General features: G+C 42.1%; 1 protein-coding gene across 1 annotated transcript in view; it reads left to right on the top strand.

Annotated features, from left to right (window-relative positions):
• Positions 1–14,468, top strand: part of itgb5 (integrin, beta 5) — a 29,146-nt gene that overhangs the window by 2,571 nt on the left and 12,107 nt on the right. Inside the window, exons 5-11 of the mRNA XM_076030812.1 lie at positions 662–830; positions 2,195–2,356; positions 2,927–3,022; positions 3,157–3,246; positions 4,320–4,454; positions 7,578–7,752; positions 8,299–8,553. Of these exons, the coding sequence (XP_075886927.1) occupies positions 662–830; positions 2,195–2,356; positions 2,927–3,022; positions 3,157–3,246; positions 4,320–4,454; positions 7,578–7,752; positions 8,299–8,553 (1,082 nt within the window). The remainder of the gene's footprint in view (positions 1–661; positions 831–2,194; positions 2,357–2,926; positions 3,023–3,156; positions 3,247–4,319; positions 4,455–7,577; positions 7,753–8,298; positions 8,554–14,468) is intronic.

Here is a 14,468-nt window from a genome sequence, read left to right as displayed (position 1 = left end):
CTTTGACCTCCAGTAGTCCATTCCACCTTTACCGCGTACTGAGTTTACGCAAGATTGAAGACAGGAAGGGCGTACTTTAAAAAAACAAATCTAGCTTTACATTTAAAGCTGTGAAGTCAGTGAGCCCTGAACTCTTACACACGAACTGTTTGCAATCTCTAACGTGTGTTCAGTCATGTTAACCGTCGGAATGTTTACATGGACGCAATAAATGAAAACCGAAACAGTATTTAAAAAAAAAAAGAACAAAAAGCATCAATCTGAACACATCAAAGGGGAGTTTCTGTTCCAGATCGGCCTATTTCAAAAGAATGGAGTGGTTGGCTTTTATTAAATCAAACCAGCGCGAGCTTTTCATCTTGAAGACAGGGGGCTGTGCGCACCGCCGGGATCGTAAAGACGTGGTTGATAAATATCAGTGGAAAACTATGTTAAGGTCTGCAGTGACAGCGGTGCTGGTGTACAAAGAAGGTGGAAAGTGAAGCTACTTTTGTGACGCTGTTGAAATTTTAGAAAACTTTGTGCATGCACGGCCATATGGCAGTTTTGTGTCTTCCATGGTGTTTTTGGTAGTTTTATTTTGTCAACAGCTCGGTGATTGTGAGAGGCACGTCTCGTGTTTCACGTCTAATCTTTTCCCCGTCCGTGCCCCCATGCGCAGGTACAAATTGTTTCCAAACTGTGTCCCCACGTTCGGTTTCCGCCACATTTTGTCTCTGACCGACGAAGTGGACCGTTTCAACCAGGAGGTCCAAAAACAAATGGTGTCTCGCAACCGGGACGCGCCGGAGGGAGGCTTCGATGCAATCCTGCAGGCTGCTGTTTGTAAGGTGCGTCTTTCTCTGAGCGCTCCCTCGTGACAACTTCCATTCCCCCCCCGACTGTCAAATTGTCTTGATTAGTGCCCTTTTAAGATTCTCTGTATGGTCCCTTCTAAATGAAGGCAACCTAGTTATTTGTAGTGACACCAGAGAGTTGGCGCAGATGAAGGAAAAATCTGTTCAAAGACAGACCACTGATCTCTCATATTTAATGTTTTTTTTTTTTGCCTCTTAACCAAAGGCTTATCAACCACAAGTGCACCCAGTGAAGCCAGCTAGACAACAGTCGCTAGCACTTGCAGCAGCGTCTATTCCCTTTTTTGTCTTGTGATCAAACTGCTGCCTTTGTAATTTCCTTGGATCGCGCTGAGCTCCCTGTGACCCCACCGCTGTTTCTTGATGAATTAATCTGGTGAAGCCATTTTATACGGAAGAGGATTAGGGCCACAAGAATAGAAAATAATATTACAGGATGGAGATTTTTTTTTAATTTAAAGTTTTCATTTCAAGTTTTAAGTTGAAATTTTTGAAGGGGGGGATCGACGTAAAAAAGACGAAATTTTGTTTATAAAGTTGAAGTTAAAAAAAAAAGTCTAAATTTCGGGAATAAAGTCGACTTTAAAAAAAAGACAACATTTCGTGAATGAAGTAGAAATTTCATGAATAAAGTCGACGCAAATAAAGTGGAAATTGGCGAGTGGACTGGGTGGATGTCGGCTTAATCCAGTTACCCACAGTTAAAAGGAAGCTGCCGAAAGCAGGTGTATCCTTACGACTTTATTCTTGACATTTTGACTTGCTTCACATTGACATTGATTGCAAAATTTTTATTTTATTCACAAAACGTCGTATTTTCTATGTCAACTTCTCGAATTGGAAACTTGAAAAAAAAAAGTCTATCTTAATTTTTTTTTTTCTCTTCTCGTAGCCCTAATCCTCTTCCGTAATTTTAGTATGAGTGATTCAACTGTTTTTTTGTTGTTTTTTTACTTTCAAAGACAATTTTTTTCAAGACAAATCTAAAAAAAATCCATCATAAATTATTCACGCATCTTTGTATTTTAACAAGTGGAATCCTAAACAGATTTATGATGAAATTTACAGTCACTATTATTGCTCCTGTTTTACAGTTTCTTCATTTTGCATCCACTTATTTGTTAAAGCGCCTTTGTACTAGATCCATACTAAAGGTTCTTCCTCCACTGTGTTCATTCATGCTTTGCTATTTTTGCGTCCGTGACTGAGCCGGCGGTAACTCGGTTTGCATTTGTGTGTACAGCTCAACAACAACAACAACAACAAAAAAAAGTCACCGCTTTGTTTCGTGACAGTCGAGAGTAGGTGTGACCTCGTCTCTTGTGCCGTGCAAACAGGACGAGATAGGCTGGAGGAAAGAAGCCTACCACCTGCTGGTGTTCGCGACGGACGACGTCCCCCACCTCGCTCTGGACGGCAGGCTGGGAGGCCTCGTCAAGCCCCATGACGGACGGTGTCACCTTAATGCCAAGAACGAATACAGCGCTTCCACAATAATGGTAACGGCATCCTGCAACTGTAAAAAAACAAAACAAAATTGGAACGGCCGTCGCTCGGCTCGAGTTGTTGACCGTCTGACCCGAAAGCCCTCTCCGTTTAATACACTGCAGTAAAACTATGCAAGACCGTGACTTTGGAAAGAGACAGCAGGGGAGTTGCCTTAGAAAATGCTGCCCTAACATGCAACCAGTCAGCAGAAAACTACAAACTTACTCTTTGTAATTGCACCCTTTCAAGGTGCAGTTACTTTGGAACCTACAGTACTTGATAAGCCTGCAGTTTATTGTCCAATTCCTTCCAAACTCAACTGTCTTTGATTCTTCTCTTCTTTTTTCTTTTTTTTTATTTGCAAAAGTTGGCAAATCGACAGATAAAGACGCATTAATTATGAGCACCGTCTCGGCTTGGAACGAGAAAACGCGCTTGACTTTCCTCCAGTTACAGGAGAGCAGTGTCACAGATCAGGGGTCAGAATTCCATCTGCCATTGTGTTGGTTTCTGGAAAAGGAAAAGGGGTAATTGTTGTTAATTGTTTCTCTCTCTCTCCCTCTCTGTCTGTCTCTCTCCAGGATTACCCATCTTTGGCGCTACTGGGGGAGAAACTGGCTGAAAATAACATCTTTCTCATCTTTGCTGTGACAAAACGGCTGTACGTCATTTACAAGGTACTTGGATTGTTTGGGCCATTTTCTTTCTTCTTCTTCTTTTTTTTTTTTGTATTTTATCTCAACGCGCTGAAGCCTCGAACGGTCAGCCACCGACACTGATCTCGTCTCTCCTTCATATTCTCGTTGCGAAGAATTTTACAGCACTCATACCGGGAACCACAGTGGAAATCCTGGACCAGGACTCTAAGAATGTCATCCAGCTCATTATCGCAGCATACAGTGTAAGTATGTAAATAAACATAAGGTTGGGTGTGATGGTCAGTGTACTTGGTTTCCTGTTTGGGTCTGAGGGAGCCAAGGGCTAACGCCGAGGGAATTGAAAAAAAGATAGTAGGGGAGGGGTGAGGGTGCAAATTCCTCCGAGTCTTCCCACCACTGTTAGACACTTTATGAGGTTTTGACCCCGGACAAGCTGGATTTCCCATTTTGGCGTGTACAGTGGGCTTTTGAAGTAGTTTTCACGGCCGAGGGTAACACGATTCTTTCCCCCGGTGTTACGAGTAAATAAATGGAAATGTTGGAACCAAAGGCTGCAATGAAAATAAGGTGCTTTAGATTTAGCTGGTGGCGTCATTATTTCAGTAAGGGTCAGCGGGGTTAGTTGGTAATGTTTTCATTGTTGTGTTGTGACACCATTCCTGATTGCAAGTAATGCTGAGAGTCTTTTTTTTGTGAGCCAAATGTGGTCGTACTCGTGGGCAAATTTCACAAAACCGCATGTGATGCTCTGCGTGTATTATCTACTTTCTCAGGTATTAATCCTGAAGACAGAATATGATTAGAAATACAGGCAACAGACTGCCTCATCTAATACAGTCTCGTGATTACGCTGAGATTCCGCCACCTCTATTGGTGTTTCCCGTAAACCATCTTGGCCCCAAGTGATCAATTATCGAATCTTTTGGGTGTCAGACGAGCCATGAAGAGCTTCCTCTTTGAGCAGTGCTGCAACATTGAAGCAAAGCTGCCGTCATGTTCAGTCTTGTGCGTAATCTGCCACATTGTCCTTGCTGTGTGTTGATGCCACTGTGGTTTTTGCTGTTGACCGTTTCGGCCGCGGCGTTTCGACTCAACGCTCGGAGGTCACTGTTTGGATAGTGCTTTGGAAAAAAAACAACAACATTGTGAGGCCATTTTGTGTTCCCTTTGGATCGAGCACATAGGCGTGGGTGTGTGCAGTGGTTAGGACGTGGCCATCCATGTGCACCAAGTGTAATCCCGATGCTGTCTTTGACTTTTGTCAAATTGTATACGTCTTTTTTTTAAAGCCCAGTGTGCATGTAAATGTTCTCAGAATATCCGGTCCAAAGTGGAGCTGTCGGTGTGGGATCACCCAGAGGACATAAACCTCTCCTTCACCGCCACTTGCCAGGATGGACAGCCACTGCCAGGCCTGAGGAAATGCACTGACTTGAGGATCGGGGAAACCGTGAGTGCCTGTCTTAAATGTTCCATACATCGCACGCGTCACCCTTTTCTAGGTTGCTTGGTTTCCTTTTTGCTGTTATCGTCTTTAAATATGTACTTTTGGTGAGGTTTCTGAAGACCATATGCCTCTAGTTGTCTTAAAGAATTCATATGTTGTGCAGCTTGACTTGGGCTTGCTTTTTTTTTTTTTTTTTTCCCCGAGCTGCCAGACGCACTACTTTTACCTTAAGGTATTAATAAAGTGTAATATTGGAGCAGTGGTCCCTCAGGTTAGCATAATACAGCCTCTTTGCAGTGTAACGTAACCAGAGAGGTAGAATTGACTTTTGCCAAGTCAGCAGCCACGCTAATGAAAGTGTCAGCAAACAAACTTTACAGGGCTGCGTGCCAGAACCAGCACTGTCCATGACGCTCTGCTAGCTCTGCGCTTCACTTCACTTTATCAACCGTTGTGAAACTCGGTTGTTGTCAGTCGTGGGTTTATTTCAGTTCAACGTATTGTCCGCTGTCACGTTGCCGTAGGGTGCGAAAGTGAGAACGGAAAACTACATCTAACCAGACTGAGTGTCCAGATTGCTTCATTCATTCCCAACCTCTTGCTCATTCCTCACCAAAGTAACTGCTATCTATTAGCTCTTTTACAACCAGGCTCTGTGTTCGCATTCGAGACAAAGAAACAAATCTCATAGATTCTCACAGATTCTAAAACTAAAAACTTTTTTTTTTTTTTATCATTTGAAAGTGGAAAATATGTGTCTCATAGTTGACTTTTTCTGTCCAATCTGAAATGAATGTGTCCCACTCTATCAAGAGACACTCTGAAGGCCGCTGAACGCGCAGATAGGAGTCCTCTCACCATAATTAGCTGCACACTCGCAGGTGTGTTGAAGGCTTCTGGGTCTAATAACCAGTCACAGTCCTCACTTTCCTGCTCCATGGTTTCAACCACTGCTCAACAATTCACAGCAAACACACCTCACATTTTACAGAAAACACACAACGCGTAGTAAGAGAATTGCTAATGTTAGCATAGCATTACCTTAGCGGCGCCTTCAGTTTGCAGTGGATTTGTTTTTTTGTTTGTTTTTTTTTTGTCCACTTGATATGTTCCTGTGACCTACCAGTCACCTGATCCTCATGTTTGCCTGTGCAGGGGGAATCTCATTCGGCAGCCAGATAGCAGTGTTTGTCACTCACCTTAGCTGTTAGGTTAGAAGTAGCTGTAAGGCACAGACCCTTTTGCTTCCGGAACTGTGCTGCTTTGAGTCATTCTGTGTTTTGGGGTGCGGGTGTCAGCTATTGTGTGTATGTGTCTGAGCTCTCACGGAGCTTGTTGCTGCATGTCAATGAGCCTCACAATGGAAGGTGGAAGAAAACTGGCCACCATGAAAGAAGAGAATTAGTCGGGGGGGGGGGGGGCGCTAACGGGAATCGTTGTTTGGTTCCCTTTTTCTCTCTTGCACGGTGCGCAAGGTTCATGCGTGGAGCGGAGAGAAAGTCTGCGCTTACACCCTATTAAGGATTCTGTGTAGAAATGAGCGATTATTCCGAGATTAGTTGTGTGTGTTTCTGTTTGACCCTCTGAACCGGACTGGTTCCAGTGAATTTCATTTGAGGCAGGCATAAGGAGGTGTAGTCCTGGTTGGGGTTTTCCACTGGAGGAAACTGAACAAAAATCTCTTCTCTTACTTTTTGGCAACACAAAATTAACTCACCACTAGGATTCTGAGGATTCTGAATTCTGGCAGCGGGGGGGATAAAGCATGTGTTTTGTGCCTGTTGATATTGCAGGAAGGGGAGTAAAAAAAAAACAACCCTGCTCTTTGTAAGGCTGCGTTTGCTTATTATTTGTGCGCGCTCGACAAGACCTAGCTTGAAAACGGCTCGTCCAGCTGTTGGCACATGCACCCCAAGTAAGAAAAAAAAGCTGTTTAGATCCAATTTAAGCTTGAACTTTTTTATTTTATTTTGAATATACTGAATGTTTAAAAGTCTGATTTTTAATTTTAAATGTTTTATTTTTGTTTTGCATGTTTATTACTCCCCCCAACACACACACACACACACACACACACACACACACACACACACACACACACACACACACACACAGATTCTCCCCTTGAGTGGATTACTCAACCAACTCCCTTACCTTCATTTACTACAACTCCCTGCAACTTCTCCTCTGTTTTCCAAGCGCAATCCTCCACAGTGAGCCGCATGATTGCAGCGACTGTCCTCGCGATGCTGATTTACAGTTAATGCAATTGTGCCCCACATTTCCCTATTAAACTCTCCTCGCCGGATGGAAGGGAGTTTCTGGCTAATGTGATTAAGAATCTTTATGAATTGGCCAGTGTTTAATGCAGCGTGAATTTAAACAGTTAGCTGTATAATTTGACATTTAGACATTATATTGCTATAAGGAGCCCCCACTGCAAGAGCTCCAATAGTGTTACAACCACCAGACTTCTAACTGCTTGCAGCGGAGTGGGAAATACTTCTTGTTCTCATCTGATATCTAAAACTGTTTTGGTCAATGTTACAGGCATTTCCGTGAGTCCTGGTTTAACCTTTCAGAGCTGCCAAAGTCACTATTAGGATCACATGAACCAACTCAAGATCTTAAATAATTTGTTTTGTGATCTCGAGGTCACAGAATAATCCCCCACCACGAGAAAATGCTAATCATTATGTTGAGGCTACAAAATTGAAGAAAAAAAAAAAAGTCAGGGCCATTCTCTCTGCAAATTCAAAAAGCGCTACTGTCTCCATCTGCCAAGCTGTATTCAAGGTCCATTTTTTCACTGATAGAGAATAGCACTGATTATCAGGGCAGCTTTCTGCTGCTTTGTCAGCACTGTTGCCGGTGGGGGAAAACAGCACACAGGCTTCTGAGCTTTGACACAAGTCTTTATAACATGTAAAGAACCTAGACCATCAACACTTAAAAAAATATATATTTTTAAACTGCATATATTTATAATAAGACTTGCCATAAAAAATCTGCTGCATTACAAACATTGAAAAGGAAATAAGAAACGTGACATAATGGACCAAGATCGCCATCAAATTACTTTTTTTTTTCTCTCTTTTTTTTCTTCTTTGGTTTTCTTTCCTGCAGGTGTCATTTAATGTGAGCGTGGAGGCGAGAAGCTGCCCTTCACACGGCACTAACCAGAGTTTCACCATCAAACCAGTGGGCTTCAAAGATCGCCTCAAGGTGTCTGTGGACTATCAGTGCGACTGCGGTTGCGGTCGGACGTCGCAAACTAACAGCAGCATCTGTAACTCCATAGGTTGGTGTTCATACGTTCAGACACTCAAATAATTTTTTTCGTTTCATTAGCTTTGTTTTTTTTTAGGTCATGTCTGTCTGTTTTCCTCAACCGTTTCTTCTAAACTATTGAGTTAGAATGTTTCTACGTACTCTTAAAGCAAACAAGAATGGAATTAGCGTTTGTCTTTATTTTGCTCATCAATTGTCACTCTTCAGAAACCAATTTGTAAGCTATACTAATTTCATGGAGCAGTTTTTTTTTAGAAAAAAAAAAAGTTGGAAATGTGACCCATTAGAAGTCCACTTAAAGTCAATAGCCACTTATCAATTAATCTTTAATCGATCGATAAGGTCAATCAACTGACGATTAATGAATTAATCGATCATTGGCATCCTTAATTCTCATAAATGTAATAATGCACAGAACAATAATAACGTATACAGCCATCAGGGTCTTGCTCCTAGTTAGCTGCCATTTTGCACCATATTTTTTGAAGGAAAATTTCAACACGCTGGACCTTTCAAAGTTAAGCGTGTCAATGAAATGAGCGTCTCTCTCGTACAGGCACTTACAACTGCGGGACGTGCCACTGTGAGCCGGGCTACCTGGGCGCCCGCTGCGAGTGCCAGGAGGGCGAAGCCAGCAGCATGTACCTGAGTGCCTGCCGGGAGGCCGAGGGCAAGCAGCTGTGCAGCGGGCGCGGAGAGTGCAGCTGCAACCAGTGCCTGTGCTACGAGTCGGAATTCGGCAAGATCTACGGCAGCTTCTGCGAGTGCGACGACTTCTCCTGCGCTCGCCACAAAGGCGTCCTCTGCTCAGGTGGGTTCGCCTTCCGTTTTGAATGCCCGAACCGTGTGTTTAGGCGTCGCTTTGATTTCCGTGTGGTGGTGGTGGTGGTTTGGCTCGGCCTCAAAGCCACACCTTCCACCACGTTGACCTCGATGAGAACAAAAGCTGACATCAAACATGCTGAGCCCTGTGTAGGTCTGCTTCTGGTCGTAGGTTGTTATTTAAGAAAAGGACTTTGAGGATGATTGTGATGTTCCCGCACCTGGTTTATCATTGAGGTTTTTGCCCTGTCCCCACCCTTCTTTGACCAACAACAGCATTTGTTCTATAGGGATGCAGAAAAGGTCAACTGAAATGGAAAATTTTATCATGATATACTGTTTGTATCTTGCTCATATATACACCAGTTGTTGTTGTTTTTTATTGTAAAACTCACTGTCTTAGAATAATAGAAATGGGGACTGAAAAGAGAAAATAGACAAATGAGGAATGCAATATACACGAAGAAGAACCTTTATTGATCCCACAGTGGGGAAATTTGCAACACCAACATTCAGGGCTATCTCAATAATCAATTATCAGCAATGAATTAAACACTGTTTCAAAGTCTTTATTTTTACACTGCAAGTTTATAGTTTGTGTATTTGAATACGCTAGTTTTTATTTATGATCCTGTGATATTGGCGTACCCAAATTCTTAGAATTTGACATCCAGTTGTGTGCGACCTAGATCTCGCTGAATCTTGTTTGACTCTTGTGAACTTTAACATGATTTTAAGAGCCAAGGAGCATTGCCTCAAAACATTCCTGCGATGCAACCCATTTCAACAATTACAAGTGGGCTGAAAATCCACAACATAAACAAACTGCGATCAGAGGACGCCATCAGATCTGAGAGGAAGTGAAAAAATTCCAAGCAAAGCGAAAGTGTATTTGCCGAAATTGCTCAAATGGGCGAAGATGTTTTTTTGGCTGGACTGTGGACTCGGTTGATCTCCTCCATGTCATACTAAAGCGTAAACATCTTTTTTTTTTTATCTTTGAATTCAGTTCCATAAGATTGTTTCTCTAGTTGAGCTCCTCAACTGAGAAATAAAAGCCCAAGACAGGCAGGTTTGGCACCACTCAACTCAGCCATGGCATAAAGGCTGCAACATTCGTCGACGTCGTCGACAAAAATCGATAACGAAAGTAGTCGACGATGAATTCCATCGTAACTTCGGTTATTGTTTTCTAAAGACAAGGTTTTCCTTCCACTCTTAAAAGGAAGACTGGTCGACGATTAAAATAGTCGTTGCAGCCCTAGCCGTGGCAAACTGGCACAAGCTGCCATGTTCCCACAACACTGGGTCCAAGATGGTGCTTTTGTATGGAGACCTCCTGACTGGTGGGGAGGGGGGGGGGTCATACAGGGGGTTCTCGCTCATCCCCAAACCAACCAGTGAAACCACAGAGGGCGCTTTGTGATGGTGGGGCCAGCTTCGGTGTGATCCCTTGACACAATGCCCGCCTCTATTTATCTACATCCAGCAGGAACACAAGTCTTTGGTTTAGTCAGCAGCACAGCTTTTGCACACACTAATGCACAGATGCAGAACGCTTGTTTGTGCCCGTCGTCCATCAGCAATCATTAAATTTTAACAGTCTGCCACCACTTTTTTCCTGCCCCAGTAAAGACCTTAATGAGTTCCTAATGATATGAATGAAAGGATCCCCGTCCTCCTCATTACGGCATCATTGGTGTCTGTAATTTTTTTTTTACAATCATGCAGTAAAATTGTCCTCATTCTTCAGAAAATGTGCTCATGGGGCACAATTTCCCATCTTTGCGCAAGTCCAGCCAAAAAGTCCTTTAAATAAAATCTGTCAAAAAAAAAAAACAGGTGTTCCTTGGTTGGGGTACATTCATAAAAGTTGACATATTCAGTTAAATCCTCGCACAAAAAATGGCAAGTGAAGTGTAGGATGAGAAACTGAAAAAGAAAGAAACTGAAAAATCCAAGGCAACTCTGTTCTATATAAAAAAATAAAAAAAAAACATTTAAAAGCCTGGTTAAAGGGATTTTTAAAAAAAATGACTGAACCTACGCGTTTCAGCTTTTTGCCTTCATCAGGGTAAAAGTCCAAACAGTCGTGAACACATCTTATACACACACAGAGACTTCAGTTAGTAATCAGAGATCATGAGGCACACCTGTGCCTCAACAATAGCAAACAGACTTCCAACTATGTAGGATGCACTACAAATAATCAACCAATCAAATCTACAACAAGGAATGAATTATTCAGGGGGAAAAAATCTGATACAGTAGATGTAGAGAAAGCAACACGTACAACTACAAGTTCCTATGTACTGTGTATGTATAGCAGTGTTTTTCAAAATTCTTTGAGCCATGTCACATTTTTTACATTAAAAAAAAATCTCATGGCACACCACCATCCAAAATATCATAAAATGACACTTTTTTGCCCAATAATGACAATGTAGTCGCTTCATTTCTTTTCATACTCTGTCGGTGTGAAACCTGGGCCTGCTGAGATGCACACAAAGCTTGGTACCCTGGGAGGAATTGAGGAGGTAAATGAGGTGAGGGAGGCTCACATTCCTTTTAAAGCACAGTCACTCCACAATGGAATGTTATTCTTTTTTTTATAGACCAATTAAGTGAACTATGATCATTTTTGCCGGCACACCTGGCATTATTTCACGGTACACTAGCGTGTCGTGGCACAGTGGTTGAAAAACACTGCTGTATCGTGTACCTTTGCAAGCTGTCACAGACAAACTGTAGAAATGGGAACAGGGAACAGGAAGCACAGATAAACAGGCGAAACTAACCCTAAAGTAATCTGTTATTTTTAAAGTGATTAATACATTATCAATAAACATATAGCTACTAAGATTAGTAGAAAGTGTTACAACAAGGTAGGTCTTTCAGCTGCACTCTAATACCACTTTGGTTTTTAAAGCTCCTAATCGAAGGTCTCTCGCTGCTCTTCATTCAATGTGACTGTGATGTTGCTAGTGTGATCCACATTCTTTGTTTACCACTAAAAGCATATGTAATATTGTTGCAATACCTCATTTCCCCAGAGATCAGAGACCATTTTGTCGTCCCTGTTTTTTCCTAATTATTTGTGAAACTTATTCATAAGTCTGGACATAAGAACAATGCTAGTCACTGCATTCCGCCTCACAAGGGACAACGTGGCGTCTGAAACAACGGGGAAAAAAGAAAATGAAAAACAAGAGACGTCCGCGTAGGTAACCTGAATGACTAGCCCTGATCGTTTGTGCTCAGCCATCAGGAAGCCAAAGGTTCTTCTATGCGGGCACATCAATCGCTGTGACTCACCCCTGGTTTTGTCTCTTCAAAGCTCGGATGGCCAAAAAAAAAAAATGAAAGGTTGAACCATTTCTACCTCCATGCCTGGTCTGTGTCTCACACTAGCAAGACAGAATAATGTTGCAACAATGCGGCCTTCAAGGCAGCGTGTTAAGGACATAAAACTAAACGCATGAATTTACCAGCCAAAACTATAACTTCAGTTGAAAATCATGTATCCTGTCTTACCTTGTTAACAGTTAATGTTAACAGGTTTAATGTGAGAAGTTCTTTGGAAGAGAAAAAAAATCCACATTGTTACAACCTGACGTGACACGTTCCCACCACGGCTTGAATGAGAACAGAAGAAATAGTCAGGACTCTGATTAATTATCCATTTAATTTGCTGATTATTATCGAATACTCGTAGCCGGCAGCCTTGACACATGTACACGTGAAGAAACCGCACGCTGGCTCGGCTCACAGTTTTGTTTTTACTTTGTGTGTATAAGCAGGAGGCCGCTCCTACTTACTTTTTTTTTTCTTCTCCAAAGTTTTCCGATGAGTCAGCAAAATAAAACGCTTAGGCACCAAATGTCGGCGCTCGTCATGTAGCGACGCATAAATAGCGGGTTGCAGCAGGAGTTTTCGATATTTAGGCAGCGGAGATAATCACCGCTCTGTGGATCTTCGACCGTGAGGTTTTGTTTTGTTTTTTTTTTTGTTGTTTGTTTTCTCGACTTTGTCTTTCTGCTGACTGTGACTCATGTCGGTGGATGTCGAGGTGTCCGGTGACGCAAAGGCTGAGCACAGCCCACAAGTAAGCACTATTGTCACGGCTGCTAATGACCACTCATCCATGTCAGGGATGCTGGTGCCTGTCATTGTTGGATGACTCTCGGCGCTGCTTGTGCTTTATGATCAACCAAAATCCATACAGAGTGTTTTTCTTGTTGTTTTAAGCTACTTTTTTTCTTTTTTTCTTTCTTTTTTTTTGAGAAGCGCACAAACTCAATCCTAGACACAAAATTTAAACCCACCTGTCTTGCCAACACCCTTATTTCTACACAGCAGAACACAAGACGGTGCTTGTCTGGGCTTTCTCAGGGTCATTTTTGTTGCCACTGTAAAAAAAAAAAACAGACTAGTAATATTATTGCATTTTCGTCTATTAACCATGTCTAACCCACAGAAAGCTTGGACACTCTGCTAAAATTCTGCTCATACAAACCATTCCTATAACAATCAGACACAATTGAAATACCCAACTAACTAACTGACTAACCAACTGACTGACTAAAACTAAGCTGAGTTCAAAACGTCAGTGTCCACGATCCACGGATTCATCAAGCCAGGTGAAATTCATCCTGTTTCTTTGATACCTGAGTAACTGTAACTTGAAATAATTTTGTGCGTTTAAAAAAAAAGAAAGAAAAAAAGACAACATTTCAATGTTAAAGTAGCTTTTTGGAGGATTTCAGAGGGTTGACTTTGGTCCACGCCCAAAAACATAATAGCAAGGGTTGACTCGGTAGGAGTCTCTGCTGGTCCCTGCTGTTTTTCAACTGATGAAGCAGTGATGGAAGAGTCAAGAGTCGGTCGGGCCCTTTGCCCCACTTTGGCCCCCCCCCCTGTTTTGGCACCAAATGCAAAGGAGTCCCACTTTGAAATGCTACACTTCGCCTGTGTGCGGTTGCGTCTGTGTCCGTATGCATTATGTACTTAACATCTAAATTAAACCCTGCACTCGGTTTGAATGCAAAAGAATGGGCGTGGCTTTTGAGACACTCCAAACTTGCCTAACACAAAAGAGTGCCCGCGTGCCAGTTTCTGAGCCTGTGACCAAGCAGTCATTATATTCCCCAGCTACTCTGTAATAAGGATGTGTGGTTTTCATGATTTCCCCTCCTCTGCTGTCAAAGCTTTCATTTCAAGCCATAGAGACGTACGCTGTGTTCCTGCCCTGGGTCAGGGAGAGGCTAAATACCAAGGTGTATTTTGTAAGGGCTGAGTGCCCATCGTCACTAGACTAGGTAAATGCATAAAATGACTGCTCACTATATTGGTTTAATGGTTGCTGAAATTGCTTCTAGAAATTCATCCGCTGACTGTTTTGATCGTTTACAGTGCGAGGAACTGAAGGTCGGAATTATTTTCTTCATTTACTTTTTTTATTTTTATTTATTTATTTTAAAGGGACGGTGCATATTAATTAAACATGTCAATGTAAATATGCCAGGATTAGCCAAAGGCTACTTTCCATCTGCCGTCCCCGGCAGGTCAGAAGTAATGATCCAACGACAAATACAAATGAAAAATACAAAAAAAAAATCAAAAAATACATTAGTAGAATTGGACAACTGACACTAACAAATTAACAAAGAACACTAAGAGGAGACATAAAAACTTAGAGAATGCCGTGTCGCCCTCTGTTGGTATCTAGATTTTGTCAGGGTTTGGTTGTGTAAACCGCTATGCGAGTCTTGCTTTGAAAATAAGAATCGCCTTGAGCAATGGATAAAAAAAATTAAATGGTGAAGCAAGATCAAGAGTAGTGGTGTTTTTTTTTGTTTTGTTTTTTTTGATGGAGCTCCGTAGCAAATTATCAGACAAAGGATA

This window comes from Nelusetta ayraudi, unplaced genomic scaffold (genome assembly GCF_046127955.1).
Source record: "Nelusetta ayraudi isolate G7.1 ecotype Tasmania unplaced genomic scaffold, CSIRO-AGI_Nayr_v1 ptg000031l, whole genome shotgun sequence".
Taxonomy (NCBI): Eukaryota; Metazoa; Chordata; class Actinopteri; order Tetraodontiformes; family Monacanthidae; genus Nelusetta; species Nelusetta ayraudi.
Note: the sequence above shows the minus strand (reverse complement) of the source record. Positions and strands in the feature narration are given on the sequence as shown.